The 18,877-nt window shown below is 40.3% G+C and overlaps 1 protein-coding gene across 1 annotated transcript; it reads left to right on the forward strand.

The window, feature by feature from the left end:
• Positions 1-268: 268 nt before the first annotated feature.
• On the forward strand, positions 269-18,068 carry ppp4r1l (protein phosphatase 4, regulatory subunit 1-like). Its single transcript, XM_085275051.1, has 20 exons — positions 269-391; positions 3,380-3,424; positions 3,694-3,823; positions 5,827-5,933; positions 6,040-6,182; positions 6,297-6,443; positions 7,249-7,356; positions 7,867-7,932; positions 8,180-8,338; positions 8,904-9,028; positions 9,575-10,080; positions 10,165-10,475; positions 11,508-11,594; positions 11,731-11,916; positions 12,645-12,806; positions 13,023-13,123; positions 13,347-13,467; positions 13,889-14,023; positions 15,197-15,338; positions 15,785-18,068. The coding sequence occupies exons 1-20, from the start codon at positions 385-387 to the stop codon at positions 15,928-15,930; spliced, it is 2,934 nt and encodes a 977-aa protein (XP_085131177.1). The 5' UTR covers positions 269-384; the 3' UTR covers positions 15,931-18,068.
• Positions 18,069-18,877: the final 809 nt, after the last annotated feature.

The following is an 18,877-nucleotide window of genomic DNA, read 5'->3' on the forward strand; positions in this document are numbered from 1 at the left end:
TTAAAACGTCCTGCAGGTCGTCGTATTTGCCATGTTGTGATTATTGTAAACAGCTACCTCCACCACATCGCCGAGTCTCCATCTTGAACTACGGCATGCGATCACGTGACTGCTTCGGCTTTTTTTTCTTCCTTTCTCCTTTTTTTTCTTTTGGAGATACACAAAGCCCTCCCCACAGGCGCTATTTTAATCTCACTTATGTCGAGTTTTTGCCCGAGATGAGTAACGTTTTTCGATATAGTTGTTTAATACGTAATTAACCAGTGAAAAGCAGCATCAGGAAGTACTTTCAGGAAGTAGTTTGCCTCAGTGTTTGAGTGACAGCTGTGCGGCGGTGACAGCCCACACGGGACGGCAGCCCGCAGAGCCGAGCCGACGCTCAAGATGGCAGGTAATGGCACTTTTTAACCCGAGTTTTCTTTAATATTTTGGCGCTGTGCTGGCATTTGTAAAGTGTTTTCGGGCAGTTGAGGTTTTTAGTAGTTAAATAACGGCTTCTGCTCCACTTCCTGTGTAGTACTGCAGGACGAAGTGGGAGAGAAGTCAAGCGAAAGGGCTAGACAAGCCATGTTAGCAAACTTAGCAGCATCTAGCAGGCTAAGCTAACGAAAGCTCCTTACGGGGTATCGAAATGGGTGACTTTGGGACTACACTGAATCATATATTTGCTCATTGCATGTAGATTACTTTTTTAGTCTCTTCAGACCTCGATGGGAGAATACTATGACCCGTGTTTATTATCGATCTGTTATCATAGCAAACGCGAGCGAGTTGACCTAGCCAACGTTAGCTGAGTTGCTAAAGTCATGATCAGCCATAAGCTGACCAAATCCTGTTTTACATCACAACAAAGGCGCGATGTTGTTTTGTGCCAGCGTGGTTTTTTGGGGTGTTGTTATATATATTATGCCGTTGATTATTCTACTCATGAAACGCCTCGTTTAATGTGTGATTTCGAGGTAGGCACTGTATTATATTTAGAGCACATTCCCTTGCTTGCCCAGCTGTAAACACTGGCTTCTCCTCATGGGATTTATTTCTGGTCTCTTCCGTTGACTACAAACCCCCCATCTGCTATTGTCCTATATCGAGGGCTGGGTGGTATTGAAAATAAACAGTGAGAGAAGGTCTTCTTGTGCTAGATAACATGATTACTCACACATTTGTTTTTGAAAATGTGCTAATTTGTAAATAGGGGGAAAAGAACTTTAAATGCATTTAGCGTAGGGCTGTAAATATAATTTTAAGCCATTATTATTTTTATGGATTTGGTACTTACTACTATTAAACGAATAAATCCCAACCAAAATATAATTCGACTTTTATCAAAAAATAAATAAATCTGATAATTACCTGTTCATAGTTCATATATATATATATATATATATATATATATTTGTGTGTGTGTGTGTGTGTGTGTATGTGTATGTATATATATATATATATATATATATATATATATATATATTTGTGTGTGTGTGTGTGTGTATATTTGTGTGTGTGTGTGTGTGTGTGTGTGTATATATATGTGTATGTTAGATTCGAAGATATTTATATATGTTAAGGAACGAATATATAAATTAAACTGAATTGAATTGATCAGCTCAGGTCTTGCAGTTTGGAGAGGCATTGAGGCAAGACTCTAATGGTTTGGACATGCAGAGGAGGGGATGGTGAATATGCTAGATAAACGAAGTTAAAGATGGATCTGCGAGGCAGGGGGGGGAAGAAGACCACAGACAAGCTACATGGATGTAGTGAAGGAGGACATGTATGGTTGATGTGAAAGGAGGCTGGTTAGAGATAGTGTGAGATGAAGACAGATGGCGTGCTGTGGCGACCCATGATGAATATATATATTTTCATCATATTTTGAGATATATATCTCAAAAATACAGTTTTTACATTGCATTTTGCAAACTACTTTGCAGTTTATCATGACTACGTCTTTTGACTCTGCTGCATGTGATGCGGAAAGTGCTGAGCTGAGCCAACAGCGTAGCTGCTGTGCTGGAGAAACTGTTATGACAGCAATTCTGAATTATTGAGCCGTGTTTTTATATCGGCACATATCAGACAATACAAGTGCAGACCAGTATGACGCATATGAGACGGGTGACATGCCAATCTGGCCATATTCAAGATGTTTGGCATTATTCAATATGAGTTGCTTGAAATCTCTGATATTGAGCCAGTGGAAAAAAATAAAAACAAATAACTAAAATATCAGCTTGAATGGAGTGATAGGGTAAAGTTTAACCTGGAAATTGAATTTCCTATCAAGTAATTCTGCAATCATTAATCATGACCGTGTTATGTCTTTTTGCAAGATGAAAGAAAAACAAAAAGTGTATTAAGTGCTGTGGTTGGCTGCAATTGAATGCACAATGAGGGTTGGATTTATTGTATTAGGTACACCAAGCTAAAAAGAATGCAGTCCGATACAACCTTATACATTTTGTCATAATTAAGGATTTAATGTTCAGTTTAAGACGATCAAACTGTCTGTGCAGTTTGGAGGATGAAGGCCTTCATGTTATGCTATATGCATTGTAATAGATGATTGTTAAATCCATTTTCATCAGGGAGGATTGTCAGAAAAATAAATGCATTAGCATTTAATAGAGTGCAGTTTAAATAGCACCAAACTGACAATTGAATGATCTCACATCATGATAATAACCTGCATTGTTCATCTGTGCTTTTATGGATGTGCACTTGACCATTGCAGCTTATTAACTAAAGAAAACTGTGCAATGAAGCAAAAAATGAAATTATAAATTATTCTTGATCAAGAAAATTGGGGGTGGATATCAGTCAGTTTGTTTCTTTAATTGATTCTGTTCAATTTAATGTGTTAGGAGATCAAAGTAGGCCTAGACAGGTTTTCACTGTTAAACCAGCTTTTTTTATTATCACCTCTGTATCTGCTTGACCATGGTGTAGAATAAAGTTGTTTTTTTTTTTTTTTTTTTTAAAGGCTTGCACAAGATTAAAATGTGTGAAAGCCCCAATTGCCAGTTTGTGGTCATTGTTTTTTGCCAACACTGATGAATGGATGCTATTCTGATGAATTGCACAGTTTGTTACCTGTTTTTAACTGGAGTCTGATCTCAGCTCCCTTCGCTAATCACTGTGATAAGCATTGATTGGATTTGCTTCTCCTCCAGGCCATAGCAGTGACAATATCACTTGAATGCATCAAGTTTCGCTTTCACCAAGTGATGACATTAGGGAGACTACTGTGATTTATTGCTAGGAGACTTTGCCCCCTCTTAGTAATTGACTTACTCTAAATGTGCCATTCAGACCAGGGTGTCAATAAGAGATGGTTCTTCCGCCATGGATCCCTACCTCACTAACTGCCTTGTTATTGCAGGTCTATCTTTATACTTTGAAGATGGCCATGATGATCTGGATGATTGTAAGTATGCCAATAACACTGCACTAAAAATAGCGTACTATTGTAGAATTATTTAATTTCATATAACAGGAGCTTTGTTCAACAGGGTCCTAGATGGAAATACTTTAAAAAAGATCTATATATTTAAAGCTAGTTGACTCAGTACCTTTAGCCTGGCACTCTCACTACTGTTTTACCCATTGGCCATCATTTAGGCCCTTAGTATTTGAAGTCGTTTGAATAGTCATCCAATATGTATATCTAAAATCATCTTTATTTTGTTCCCACAGTTGGATTTGATGACTATGGTACAGAGTGCGACGGTATCCGCATCACAGCCTTCCTGGATGCAGGACAAGATAACCTTACTCCTCTCGGGAGGCTAGAGAAATATGCTTTCAGCGAGAATGTCTTCAACAGGTAAGCAGAGGCCCGTGGTCAAGCTGGTCATGCATTAGTCTGCAAAAGCAAAGAACATTTGTGGATAGGTTGACACACCATATTCTGCAATGTAAACACTGAGCAATAAATATTTTATGACTGAAAACTGACCTGCTGGCTTTGACCACAACTCAGATCTCACTTTACGACAATATTCTACAGCTACTAGAGCTGTCTTTGGTATTTGAAGCTCACTGAAATTATTTTAAACCAGTGGCTGCTATAAGGAACTTTGGAAGTAATTGTATGTATACTAAAATGCTTCAGTTTAGCTACTGTTTCCAAAATGTCTGTCCAAAGCTATCTTCACAGTAATGTATGTTTTCTCTTCTGAGCTGTCCGTCCATCCACAAGAAGCCCATGTAAATTTTCTCACTTAAAGCTTGTGTGTGGTAGTTGTATCAAAATTACAAAAGTATCTTATTTCCCGTATTTGATATACAGTAAAATTTCTTTTGTTTTTTCCTAACTTAAAGAAGGATGAATTGACTTTGTTGGGTTTTGATGGCTAATGTGAACAGGTGCGTGGTCATCCAAACTTAGCAGCAAAACTGTAGACATGTCGGCATGATAAGTAGGGGTGGGGGGAAAAATTGATACTGTGTAGTATCGTGATATTTTGTTTGCTAATAATGTATCGATACAGGGACAGCAGAAATCGATATTTTGTTACAAAAAAAGTTTTTGTGGACTGGAACATGCTCTGACTTCAGAGCATGTTGATCAGCTCCTTTTTCTGAGCAAGAATCCTGACATTCCCTCACTGTCCAAATGTGTTTAACTTGTTTTTTGGCAGCAATAAACATGACAGTTTACTTATTTTAATTTAAGACATGTTTTATTTTAATTAAGTTTAAAACTTTTTTATGTAATGTAAAATTATATTTTGTTTTAGTTTACTTTCAAATTCTTCTGTTGCTGAAGGGGCTGCATAGTTTTCATAAATTGCATAGTTCAGAATAGCTATAATTGTACCAGATGGTTGCATTCAGTTAAGTTGGACTAGACTGTAATACAAACCGTTCAGTTTGTCAACAATAAAACTGACTGAAATGAGAGAAAGACTGAGTGCGAGGCTTTGATATTAGATAAAATGAATATTGATAAAGTTTACCTTTATGTACAGAATCTGAATATCGCAAAATATTTAAAAAAAAATTGCAACAATATCGTATCGTGCGTTAAGTATTGTGATAATATCGTATCGTGGGATGTATGGTGATCCCCACCTCTAATGATAAGAATGTGTGCCAGTAGCATTACAACAAATTTTGAAGGTCTTATCATCAAGGAAACATGTGCAAATCAATGGAGGGGAACGAGGAAACATCTGTTAAAAGTCACTTCTTGTATAAAAATCTTTAAGGAAATGTAGCCAGATATTGAGACAAACTTTTCATCAATTTTCCTCAGTTGGGAAATAGTTGCTTAAAAGACTTGTGGCAACATAAGGTTGCACTGAGATAGCCTTTTGTTTTCTGGCCTTCATTCAGAAGTCATCTCTAAGCCTTTTGTTATGGTTTTTTTTTTTTTTTTAAACCCGTACTGTGAAGGAAGACCTAAAGACTTAACATAGAGCCCTGTGTGGAGGCTGGCTGTCTGGCTTTAGAGTGATTATTGTAATCCCTCTCTGTTATATGTTTAAAGGATATTTAGTTTAAGGTCTGTTTTTCTGTTATCAGTGTATAAAGGGGAGGTATTTAGTCTGACACAGGTCAGGTGGGTAAAAAAACAAAGCAGAATAATCAGAGGTGTCTCCAACCTCAAAAGCTGCTCGTGTCTCTACACGAACGCCTTACATTCCAGTCTTTATGTTTTTCATGCTCAGCTTTGCAGGGTTAAAGCTCTGCTGTCATTTCCTAATGCACGTGTGTGTAATGCACTTGACAGCTCTGTCAGTGCGGTGTGTCACGCTGTGTGCTTTTGAAACTTGTAGGTATTGGCAGGCAGTCCACTAACTTGAAGCTCCCATTGCTTTCTAGGCAAATCGTGGCTCGTGGCCTGCTTGATGTGCTTCGAGAGTTCAGTGACAATGAAAATGACTTTATTAGTGTCATGGAGACCGTTGCGAGAATGTCGGAAGATGGAGGTAGCTGTATTTTCGTTTTCACAGTATGTAGCTGTGGTTGCAGTTTATTCTATTTTATTTTTTTAATGTGGTGCATTAATGAAATATTGCAATTTGTGTAACTAAGAGCCCACAGTCCGAGCTGAGCTGATGGAGCAGATTCCTAACATCGCCATGTTTTTGCATGAGAGTCGGCCCAACTTCCCTGCTGCTTTCTCGAGATACTTGGTACCAATTGTTGTCCGGTATCTCACTGATCCGAATAACCAGGTAAGTCTGTAGACCTAAAGAAAACAAAAATAAGGTAATTGCAGAAATTCATATGAATTGGTATTGTTCGTTTGCCTTGTTTTGTTTTTAACCTCTGACCCTTGTATTTTTAAGGTGCGGAAGACGAGTCAGGCAGCACTGCTCGTCCTGCTGGAGCAGGGCCTCATCTCTAAAGCTGACATGGAGACCAAAGTTTGTCCAGTTCTACTCGACCTCACAGAACCGAGCAGTGACGATGACTACAAAATTGAGGCAGTGGCTGTAAGACAACACTGTATTTTAACGAAAAATGTTTAAAGAAATGTTGTAGTGGTTCTCAAACTGCGGGGATCACCAGGAGAAAAGCGGGGAGTTAAACTACGTAAACTTTTATGTAAAATAACCTCTGTTTAACTCAAATTCAAGTTGAACCGTGTTTTGTGTGGTTATAATCAAGAATAGTAAAATATAAAAATTGTGATATGTGGAGCACACCAGAGGAATGTTTTAGTATTGTAGCTGGAGATTGGGCTTGATGTAGTACGGCAGAATAAAAACACTAAACTGGATTTAGGCTACAGGTGTAGGTGTGACTTAGCAGTTAAACCTGTGAAGTTCTGCCCAGGTAGAAACCTTCAGTGGTGTCTTTTTATTACATTCTGGGACAAGTTTCTAAATGGTTTAAAATGAGTAAATAAGGACAGCAATATCATTGTACAGCATAATTTAATCTAAAGGTACCAAAGTTAAGTGGATTTTCTTTTATTAGTGGCACTTTTAGCGCATAAGCGATTCACTAATTTACTTAACTCAAATCAGTTTTTTTTTTGTTTTTTTTTTTTTTTTAAACCAGATTCATCCCCCTGAAACCTTTTATCATATAAACACAAACCCCTTCCTTTACTATTTACTCTTAATAACCCAATTTTTATTTATTTTTGTTCCTTTTCAACCTCAGTGCACATCTTATTTCTCTGAGGTTTTCTGTTAATTTCATGGTTCAAGGTTAATAAAATGAACCAGTAAACCGAGACACACTCGAAGATTGTGATGACACTAAACTCTGTTCTTGTTCTTCTCTGTACAGATCATGTGTAAAGTTGTCACCATGTTGAGCAAAGACACAGTGGAGCACTTGTTGCTGCCACGTTTCTGTGAACTGTGCAGTGATGCCAGACTCTTCCAAGTGCGCAAGGTAACGAGCTCAACCCGAAGGTATCTTTAAAACTCAGAGATGACTTAAAGCAGATGTTTAGACTGAAGTCACAACTTTGACAGTAAAAATTTAATTGTGGTTCTGCTGTTCCATTAGTGTAAATCCAATCACTCATTGAGCTAACTTTAATTCGTTTATGTGCGGTAACTTAGCTTACACTGCGCTGTTGTGTATTCAGTGTGGAATTTTAATTGGCTGGCGTAACTGGTGCCAGTTGGGGAACATGATTTAGGAGCCGTAAAGGTAGTTTAACTTGGCAGATAGCTTGTTATAGAAACTTGTATAAAAAGCATTTTATAAAGCAATCTGCCTCAAGGCTGCACTCTGAATGAATCATACAAATCAGTACAGGTTCCTATTTGTGATATTGGGACTCAACTCTTTTTAAGATGCTGTTTCTTGGTACCTTCTTATTCATTCAGGAACATTATTTTTTTTTTACAGTTTTACTCTTAACACAGAGACATTGGTATCATTTTTGTATTACAGGTGTGTGCAGCCAATTTTGGAGAATTTTGTTCAATTGTAGGCCAGGAGGCCACAGAAAAACTGCTGGTAAGATGCCCAATACTGTTTTTCTCACAGATTCGGTGTGTAATTTTATGCTATTATGCAAGATGAAAGTTTAGTACTGTGTCCTTGAAGCTTTTCTTTAGATGTGCCTTATGAATTTGCATAAAGTGCCTTATGTTGTGTTAAACTGTTGTGTAATCAGAATGATGTTATGTAACGTTTGCACGTCAGTAGTTTCTTCATGGTTTAAGGTTTCAGGCTGTACTGATGTGACTTTATTTTGACATAGATGCCCAAGTTCTTCGACCTGTGCTCAGACAGCCTTTGGGGCATCAGGAAAGCCTGTGCCGAGTGCTTCATGATGGTCTCAAATTCCACCTCTCCAGAGGTGCGGCGCTCCAAATTGTCCCCCCTGTTCATCAGCCTCATCAGTGACCAGTCCCGCTGGGTAAGATACACAAACACACGAGGACAGAGAGGAAAATAACTTGGAAATGGAAGAAAGGGGGGGGGGGATTTTGTTAAAATTACAATAACAATCAAGTGTAACGTCCTGAGTGGTGTGATGAAATTAGGGCAGTTGTTGCTTGGAGCTATCTTACATCCATCTTCCCTGTTTTCGATGCGGTATGCTTGCAACTTGTCAGACTTTCAAACTGGGACTTGAAATCAGAGTGTTGTCCTTTTGATGTGTCTAAAATTAAGAGCAGAATACACATTTTCTTCTGTGTAGCAGCACAGGATCATCATCTAACCAGATCCACAAGCTGTGTGTGTGTGTGTGTGTGTGTGTGTGTGTGTGTGTGTGTGTGTGTGTGTGTGTGTGTGTGTGTGTGTGTGTGTGTGTGTGTGTGTGTGTGTGTGTGTGTGTGTGTGTGTGTCTTTTTGTTTCTGAGCTTGCAGTTTGTGTACTATCTTTTGAGGGTATTTCTTACCTCATCGTTTCTAAGACTGATAAAATTTGAATGATTGGCACAGTGAGCAAGACAAATTTCTATATACTCCACTTTCAGGTACGACAGGCGGCTTTCCAGTCTCTGGGGCGCTTCATCTCCACCTTTGCTAACCCATCCACCACAGGCCTTCACTTCAGAGAGGATGGTGCACTACTAGAGGTCCCCAGATGTACATCTGACAGGTAAGATCACCTGTTTATCACTGCTATAACAAGAAGCATTAAGAGACTCAGAAATGTCCTTCTTTTGTCATGTCCACATAGTTTAAGACGAAATGCGTATGTCTCGAGTCGTGTCTTCTTAGGTCTGGATGTTTAGGCCATTAAGTAAGCTGTGAAATGTAGTTCAGGCTGTGATTATATCAACATGCAGGAGGTTTGAGTTTGGTCTTGGCACAGACGCTTCTGACTGTTGCATCATCAGTTAAGTGAATCATGGTTTGAATTCACTGGGTGTGACCTGAATGGTTCAGTTTTCTTTTCATTTTTTATCAGTTTTTATGTGGAGGGGAAAAAATGTCAAATAAATGGAACAGATTTTATTTTTTATTTTTATTTTTTTCTTCATGAATCCTCAAACTTCCATTAAGCTTTTAAGTGTGCTTCTGTTTACAACTTAAAAAAAATCTGTCGGAGGTAAAAGGCAATTGGAAACATTTAACTGCTGGCTTTGAATGGATGCATCTACTCAAAGTTATCTACAATTTCTTTTTCTCTTCCTCATTTCAGCGGCTGTTCCCTAAACTCCCTGAACTGCTCTGACATTAGCAGCTGCCACACAGAAAGAACCATCACCCACACGCCTCCAAACCAGGACGGGCGCGCCACGCCGTCACCAGAACATGTGTCAACAGCTGACAGCGAGGAATTGCACAACTTTGATAACAGCCACACCTTAGTCCCTGAAGAGATGCATGGCGGTTTCACCCACACAAACAGCAGTGATAGCCCGACAGCTACAAACAACGCTAAGAACACGAAAGAGGCGGAACAGACAGACGAGAACTTTAATTCTTTTCACTATTGGAGGTCTCCTTTACCTGACATCAGCGGGGAACTGGAGATGCTGAGTTGTCAAAAAATGGAAGAGGTAAAGGAGGAAAAGAGAGAAGAAGAGGAACCTACAGAGAATTGTAATGATTCCAAGTCTAACCATGGCAAACAAGCTACCAGCGACCAGATCCAGAAGGTTTTGGACTGTTTGCAGCCACACATGGATGACCCCGATGTACAAGGTAAGGATACGCAGGTAGAATATCTTTTGTCTTTTTGTACTGAACTGGCATGTAGATTCAGCTTTGCATGTAATTCGCCTCCAGCTCAAGTTCAAGTGTTGTCGGCAGCTCTAAAGGCAGCCCAGCTCGACAGTCCGACAGACGACAGCCCGACTGAACCCCAGCCAGAGCTTCAGCCAGAGCTTCAGACTGAAAACGGTGCAGACAGCCCTTCTGCAGAGAGTGAAAGTTTGGAGGTTCAGTCAGAGATAGAGGTGCAATCCACAGACGAAGAGCAAATGTCAAAAACTCCCACATCCTCAGAGTCGTGCCCCATCCAGGAGCAAGGAGACGAGGAAACGCAGACGGAGCCACTGGAAAACCAGGAGCAGTCTCCTCCCAACTCCCCCGTTCTGGTACGAGCCAGTGACTGTCAACTAATGTGACTGGATTTTTCTTGATGCAAGTAGTTGACAGTATTTTCACACTGCTGTAATGCATACTATATTATTGCAGCTAAACTAAAACTAGGTGTGAGCTAGAACGTCTGTTCTGTCTTGTGGCATCACTGATGATCAGAACATGCATTTCTGTGTGTTTTCATTCGTGAAGTTAATGTTTGTTCTGCAGGATTTGATAAAGAAATGAAATGCCAAATCAAGTCAGCATTTTTTCCCTTTACTTTACATTTAGCTTATAATTCCATAAAAATTATAGAAAGAAACCCAACACTCAGTGATTCATTCCCTTGTGAGCAAGCTTTTGGTTCCTGGAGGTTTTTTTTTCCTCCTCGCTGTCTGGTGGCAGCGAGGAGGAAAAAGCCTCCAGCAGAGCCAGGCTCAGGAAGGGTTGGTTGTCTGCTACGACTAGCCGGGGGCTGGATGGGAGGAAAGAGAAGGGAAAAAAAAAAATAGAAGGATGTAAAGATGTGACGCTTTTAGGAAAGGACACAAACTGAACAGCCAGCTTATTGTGCTGCTTAACCCCAGCTTGGAGTCGCATTTTTATTAAGGAGCTGCAAGTCAGGTTAAGGTTGCTGTAGCTCAAAGCAAAAAGGCACTGCATAATTTTATATTGCTGTGCCAGTGTTGTTGCTATTATGATCAGTGTTGCTCTAGGAGGTCTGCTGGATCTGACCGCTCATGTTATTTGCATTGTCATAGGTTTGCAGCTCAGGGGAAGAGATTGCACTGGGCAATTAGAAAGCCTTTAATACATTAACATTGTGAAAGGCTCAGTTTAAACTAGAAACTGTTTTTTACTTTACGTAATCAAGTGTCTCAAGTCCAGCATGGGTGCGTCTGATATCAAAGGCTCCAGAGCTACATTGTAACTGTTTTTACAAACAGCTGTAACTGATTTCGACCTGGTATGAATTGTTTTTCTCCAGTACTTGGTGCACGTCTGCGATCATTAACAGTATCTGTGTGAATTTGTCATTTCCTCAGGAGTCTGAACTAATTGAGAGTATGGAAGAGGAGGGAAAGGATGACTCCCCTCACAGTCCATTATCTGAGGATAAGCCTAAGGTCCAGGTGAGTCAGCAATGATATTTTCCAACCTATAAATATTGATCGCCATCTAAGAGTTGGTATTGATTAGCACTGACATGGATTAGTCGCTATGCTTGCCTGCTGCTCTGAGTGCAAACGCATTAATCTTCGTTTCCAGAACGTGATCCCGCAGCAGCTGCTGGATCAGTACCTCTCTATGACGGACCCGGCCCGCGCCCAGACGGTGGACACGGAGATCGCCAAACACTGTGCCTTCAGCCTGCCGGGGGTCGCGCTTACTCTGGGTCGCCAGAACTGGCACTGCCTCAAAGATACATATGAAACGCTCGCTACTGATGTGCAGGTAGTAATGCAAACATGAAAGGAAGCACAGGGTTATTTTGGGATTAGATTTGCTGTGTGACTCTAATAGGACAAACAACACCACATGAGAAATCTAAGCTGCCACACTAAGCTGTCACTAACTGACAAAGAATATGTTGTTTGGATTTTGGAGCTCTGGGATTTCTGCCAGATGTTGAGAGCTACTGTGCCGTGTCAGTGGTCAGCTAACTGGAAGCAGACTCCTTGCAGTGTTGAATTTTTATATGAGAGAAGGCAAGAACACAAACAATGACTAAACTTTATTTTGATGGATGACTCTTAAGCATTTCAAGACTACTAAAGTAAATTCTGGATGTGTCACGTGTGGGGTTTTTTTTTTTTTTTTTTTTTTTTCTTCGACCACAGTGTTGGTCTGGTGGCTTAAGATTTCAACATGTTCCTCTCATGAGTGTCAGTTTCTGAATGACATTTAAATGAGACCTTAACGCAACAGTGTTGGTGTACTTCAAAGAGCAGTGATTGTGACAGCACTCACACTGTTACCCTTTATTTCCTCACAGCACTGAATGTCTCTATAAGCATTAATGTAAGGTTGATGTTTTTCAGTGGTTTAAGTTTTTCTTAGTAATTTGATTGTGTTTTTTGATGTGGAAAAAGAAGCTAAAAGGATGTTTTATAAGCCGCTTCCTTGTTCATGGATGGTGTTATAATCCTTTTATGGCCCTTTCTCTCCTCCCTCGCTCTCAGTGGAAGGTGCGGCGTACACTGGCTTTTTCCATACACGAGTTGGCGGTTATCCTGGGGGACCAGCTGACAGCAGCTGATCTGGTACCCATCTTCAACGGTTTCCTCAAAGACTTGGATGAGGTCCGCATTGGTGTGCTCAAACACCTTTATGACTTCCTGAAGGTAAGATTACAGGTTCACTTACTTCTGGATCAAGTAAGATATAACTTTGGTTCGGCTGTGTTGACATTCACACTTCTGAAATGCTTTGTTTTTACAGCTCTTTGATTTTTAGCACACTCGGTGGCAGAATTTTGTCGTTTCCAGTAAAAACTGAGCCATATTGATAGGCTAGCTCTCTAATTGATCTGCTCTGTGTTCATCTTGTTGTTGTTGTAGCTGCTGCACGCAGACAAGAGGAGAGAATATCTGTACCAGCTGCAGGAGTTCATGGTGACGGACAACAGTCGCAACTGGAGATTTAGATACGAGCTGGCAGAGTATGTCGTCTTTTCTTCCTACTGTCAGGATGAAAAGCTGGAAACACATTTAATTTTAAGCTAACACTCGTTCAGATAGGCTCACATTGTTTTACTGTTTAATTCTGCTCTTGCTGTTTGATTTAACTTCATTGCTCTTAAATTGTGATTCACTTTTTGGTTGATTGTACTAGCGTGTACCGTGTATTTGAGTGAAGCACTCTGCTCCTTTCCCCCTCTGCAGACAGCTGATCCTGATCATAGAGCTGTACAGCCACTATGACGTGTATGATTACCTCAGAGAGATAGCGCTCACACTCTGCTCTGATAAAGTCTCCGAGGTCAGGTGGATCTCTTACAAACTGGTAAGCTTACTTTTTTTGTTTGTTTGTATTTAAAAACCTTCCACCCTGGATGATTTTAATGATGATTGGTGGGGGGCAGCTTTGGCAGCTTGTAACACATAGCGAGGTCAGCAGAAACTCTGGAAACTTTAGAGGAAATGAATCACTCAAATGGAAGTGTTCATGCGTGGCCTGTGACCGATGAAGTAACGTCCTGATGGCTGTGTTTGATCATCTTGGCTCATCTCCAAGGACACAGTACAGTCGACAGATTAACTGAGGGGAAACCTGTACCGCCAAGTTCTTGTTTGTGTAACAGAGACAAATTCATAATCATGCTAAATATAGATTGGCTTTTCCTTTTAGATGCACTGCAGAGGGAAAAAAATGTACGTTTTTTTTTTTTTCTCAGCGACTCACTCGTCAACTCTTGTGTTCTCAGGTGGTGGAGATCCTGCAGAAGCTTTATGCTTGCGGGGCTGATGACCTTGGCCTGAACTTCATCAACGAGCTCACTGTTAGATTCTGCCACTGTCCCAAGTGGGTGGGGAGGCAGGCCTTTGCCTTTATCTGCCAGGTGGGTAATGCTCATCTCAAGTGTCCCAGTTCTCTCGGCTTTAAATGTCTGTAACTGCATCAGTGACTGTCCATGCTGCTGCTGCTGCTACTGGGAAATGGAATAAAATAAATTAAGTGACAAACCAGATGCCATTTGGAGCTTTGAGGTAAAACAGCCTTCAAGCTGCATATACACGAAGTGTTGAAGCTGACAGCCAGTCATTTAAGGATATTCCAGGCTCTGGTTGCCTAGATAACCTTCTACTAGATTTAGTCCTGGTCAGATGGCAATCAATGATATCCTGTGTGCTCACTGGTGACCTCTTCAGTCACTCACCTGGAAATTGTTTATCTCTGGTCCCACCCATTTCCTGTCGCCTGTGGTTACGTGACCCATAGTCACTGGATGTCATGTAATGTCATTCACTTGTCGGCTTGTCACTTCCTGTTAGGACAAAGCTGAAGTGCCATTTATAAAAGGTTTTTGGGGGAGGGGCATCCCCAAGGAGGTTTGTGAAAAATCACAAACTATGTAATAGAATTATTCCCTTAAAACTACTTTTGTTAATTGGAGTTAAAATTACTGAAGAGCAGGCATTTAGTTTATCAGATGAACAGGAAATAACAGGAAAATTGCAGACCAATCACAGTTGACCCCCCCCCCCCCCCCCCCCCCCCCCCCCCAAATCCCCAAAAGGCTTGTTCTGACCAAGTGGGGGGGAAAAACAGTTATTGTTCCTGGATAATGTATAATTTACTTTCAATAAAAACCTTTGTCCATTTGAATGCAGTGAAAATTTGTCTCTTAATGTAAACAAATGAAAAAAAAAAACAAAAAACATAAGCATGTACATGTCACATGTATATAAACCTCATTATGAATTGTTAATCATGTTAATGTTTAATGTAATACTACATTAGAATTCACAATCTGGTTTTTAAATTGTTATGATGAAATGTGAGCTTTCTCCTGGTGTGTGATTGTTTTAAATGGACAGACGATACATGCAATAGCAGTGGTTGTTTCATGTCATGTTCACGTCGCATAAGAGATGTACAGTGACATGAGCCTGTTTGTCAGCTTTTCTGTGTGGTCAGATGCTTTCGTTATGTTGCTGCATCACCCTCACTGAGTGCATTTTGACTCACTACTTCCTGCATTTGGTTTGCTCTTGCCAAATATTTCCCATAGGCCGTAGTGGAGGAGGATTGCATGCCCATGGAGCAGTTCAGTCAGCATCTACTGCCCAGCCTGCTCAGCCTCTCATCAGACCCCGTGGCAAACGTCCGCGTCCTGGTAGCCAAGGCTCTACGACAGAGCGTGATGGAGAAAGGTAATCCATAAAAAAAAAAACTGACCATCTAAAGGTTTTCATACTTCATCAAGAAAAAGTACAGGGCATAATTGTAAAGCTGTCAGCATTCGGTTTTACAAAGTTAACCAACAGCATGGCGTGAGATGTTGGTACACTTGTAGATTTTTGAGCTTTGGGCAGAATCAGGGGTGTCCTTTTTTTTTTTTTTTTTTTTTTTTTTTTTTTTTTCCCCTCTGTTATCATCATAAGCTTTTGGTCATAACATACTTCTCCCTTTGAGTGTATTAAATATGTTTTTATGTTGGTAACTATATTGAGCTCTGAGATTTAGGTGAGTCGGTGTTGTGACACTGAAGTTGCAGTTGCTTTGTTTCTTAAAGTCAAAGTTACTCTCCCTTCAGCACAAGCTCTGGTCATTTGCTCATAACTTTTGATTCTTCCCACTAACTGAGTTTTGTGTCCAGCGTACTTCAAGGATCCGGGCTGTGCTTGCGCTGACGAGCTGGAAGAGACCGTGATGGCTCTGCAGTCCGACAAGGACCGGGACGTCCGCTTCTTTGCCAGTCTGGACCCAAACAAAGGCTTGATAGACACAGCCCCCCTGATCTAGCCTCGGCTCTCCCCCTCAAAGCCCTGTTACAGCCCACCTGCCTGTCTTACCTACCTGTTTGTTTGACTGACACCCAGTCAGTTGTAAACTGCAACACCAGCACCTGACCAGATTCCCCAGCCGCTCGCCTGCTGGGCAGATTCACACCGACGACCACTTGAGAAACGATGGCAGATGTTCAGGTTGCTACGTTAAAAGTATGAGCATGCTCAGACACCACAGCTCTGTCTCTGGTTGGGCAATACAAAGCGCACATTACCTTCACAGCAACAACAATGAGGAGAAGAATAAAGACAAAAAAAAAAAAAAAAAAAAGAGCAAACTTGTGAATTTTCATAAGATGAGCAGGACTCAGACGTCAGCTGGACTGCTTTGCGTCAAGCTGCCGTATTTTACACCTGAACTTTCCCTCTGCCTCCTCCACACTAACATCGACTCAGTCCCCAAACACAGACTTGTAAAACTACGACAGGCTCTCTGTCTCCAAAGCTAATTCTAAGCTTGACTATGAAATTGAGGTTTTGTTCTTGTGTCTTTTTTTTTTTTTTTTTCTTGTGAATTTCTTAACGAACAAGCGGGCGAGGCCTGCCTGACTCTGATGTGTGCACTAACTCAGGGGGACTCATCTGAATCTCAACAGCATTATTAGCTTACACATTAAGCAGAAGCTCCTGGATCCCTCATGGAAAGAAAACAAAAAACAAAAAAATCTCCAGCAGTCTGAGCAGCAGACCAGCCAAACCAAGTAGCTCTGCTGGTGTCTCGCGCCTCAGTTCATCTTAAATGCCTGTTGTCTCAGACATCCTTTTGTCTTCTAAGATGTCCTCTGGGTTATTGTCTGTTCACTTCTAGCTTCTCATGTTTCTCCCCCTCTCTTTCACCTGGTCTTCATGGGCCACTAAAACCACTACTGCTGCACAGAAGTAAATGCGATTCTGCCACTCAGCGTAACTCAATTAAATTCATATCTTTTATAAAATAACAATGACCTAATGAACTTTTGATTGCTTCCCTGCTCCGTGTCTGTTAACCAAAAATGTGACACAAACTGTCTCCCAAAGAGCAGGAGGCTGATGAAATACCTCTGCTTGGACATGACTGGCCAGTGTGAGGAGCATCTGTGGTTCAAACAGGCTCTGAATGTCCTCAGTTGGTGATTTATTTTATTTTTTTCCCCTGTGGTGTTAACTCAGACATTAATAACAAGGGCTCATGAAATGACACAGGGTGATGCAAAACTCAGAGAGAAGAGGAAGAAAGCAAGCACATTGATGGATGATTTTTTTTTTTTTTTTTTTTTGGCATGTTTTTTTCCCCCCTCAAACTTTGTGTTTGTGTGTGTGTGTGTGTGTGTGTGTGCATGTGTGTGATTGTGTGCGCGCGTGTTTAAAGGTCCATTTCACTTAAGGTCGACCTCCTGATATTGAGTTGTGACCACGGTGGTGTTCAGTGGATCCGACTGACCGGTTGTAAATTAGGAAATAGGAACGGCAGTGTTAGTAGGCTAAAAAGATGCCTGATCATTGTTTCCCTGTCTCGGTGGAATTATTTCAAGTATGAGATTTTTCACAATTTTGGACAGCTTTGAACCTGTGGAAAAAACATTATGGAACCAAGGCCAGTGTAGTCGGGTTTTCACCCGGTTTGAGATGCGTTATAAATATTGGGAGCAGTCACCAAGTCACTTTGTAGTCTCTCGAGCTTGTCTGTTCTTCCTCTCTTGTATATGGTAACCCCCCCCCCCCTTTTTTTTTTTTTCTTTTTTTTTTTTTTTTTCTGTTTTTAGCTTAGAAATAAGTTGAAAACTTAAATCGATTGTGGTGTGTGAGCTTTGCATCTCAAGTCCTCCTTCCTTTGAAAGGAGAGCTCACTGCAGTAATGGCAGTGTCCACTCATCTGTCTGTCTGCAATTTGTGTCCCATCTCATTTTTTTTTTTTTTTTTTTTAATGTAGAACAGTTAATATATACATTTTATGAGAATTATTTTTCTTTTTCAATTATGCACCACTGTTCAAAGATTTTATATCCTAACTTTACAAAATTTACAACCTTTGTAATATTCAATGGTTTCTTTTAAAAAGACATTTTATGTAATGTTATTTTTAGTATTCTGTAATTAAAATTATGAAAATTACAATGCTGTGTTGGTTGCTTTGTTTTGCCGTTATTGTCTGCTGTGGTTCAGTCATACAAGGTTAATCTGTTGTCCAACATTTAAATGTTAGTTAATGGCTAAAACATTTCCTGGAAATGAACAACAAAGGTTTGAACCACGTAAACAACTGAGCAATCCGATATTAGATGTTTAGATCTCAGCCTATACTGATTTATATGGAGTAAAAGGAAAATCTGACAACTAGTATCAGCTGATGTTCTTATACACTCAGTGGCTACTTTTTTTTAGATCCACAGGTTCTTCACGCAAATATCAATTTGGTCAGTCACATTGTAACTGTGTCATGTAGACATGAAGATGATCTGTTGAAGTTCAAATTGAGCATCAGAATGGAGAAGAAAGGTGATTTACGTGACTGAGTGAGGCTTAGTTGTTAGTGCCAGACAGGATGGTCTTTCATAGTATTTCAGAAACTGGTCATGTACTGGGATTTTTCTCTCAGTTATCTCTAAGGTTTACAGAGACTAGTCAGAAAATATCCAGTAAACTGTTCTCTAGGCTAATGCTAGAGGAGAATGGATAATATTCTTCCAGCTAATAGGCAACAGTAACTTAAATAACCAAGGTCTGCAGAAGAGCAACTCTGAACGCACAATGTGTCGAACCTTGACTACTTCAGCACAAGACTACATTGGCTGCCACCTCTGTCAGCTAAGAACAGAAAATTACAATTTATACAGACTAACAAAACATTAGAAAAACATTGCCTGGTCTGAGTCTTGATTTCTGCTGCAACATTTAGAAGAAAGGGTCAGAATTTGGAAGAAATC

Source organism: Mchenga conophoros, linkage group LG5 (genome assembly GCF_057382185.1).
Source record: "Mchenga conophoros isolate Kocher_MC1m ecotype Shallow Benthic linkage group LG5, M_conophoros_male_GT1.1, whole genome shotgun sequence".
In the NCBI taxonomy this organism is placed as follows: domain Eukaryota; kingdom Metazoa; phylum Chordata; class Actinopteri; order Cichliformes; family Cichlidae; genus Mchenga; species Mchenga conophoros.

Excerpts from the sequence above, each read along its gene's own strand:
- ppp4r1l (XM_085275051.1), top strand. Across the intron at positions 9,029-9,574 it reads CCCAGATGTACATCTGACAG|CGGCTGTTCCCTAAACTCCC; the intron begins GTAAGATCACCT and ends TCCTCATTTCAG. Across the intron at positions 15,339-15,784 it reads ACAGAGCGTGATGGAGAAAG|CGTACTTCAAGGATCCGGGC; the intron begins GTAATCCATAAA and ends TTTTGTGTCCAG.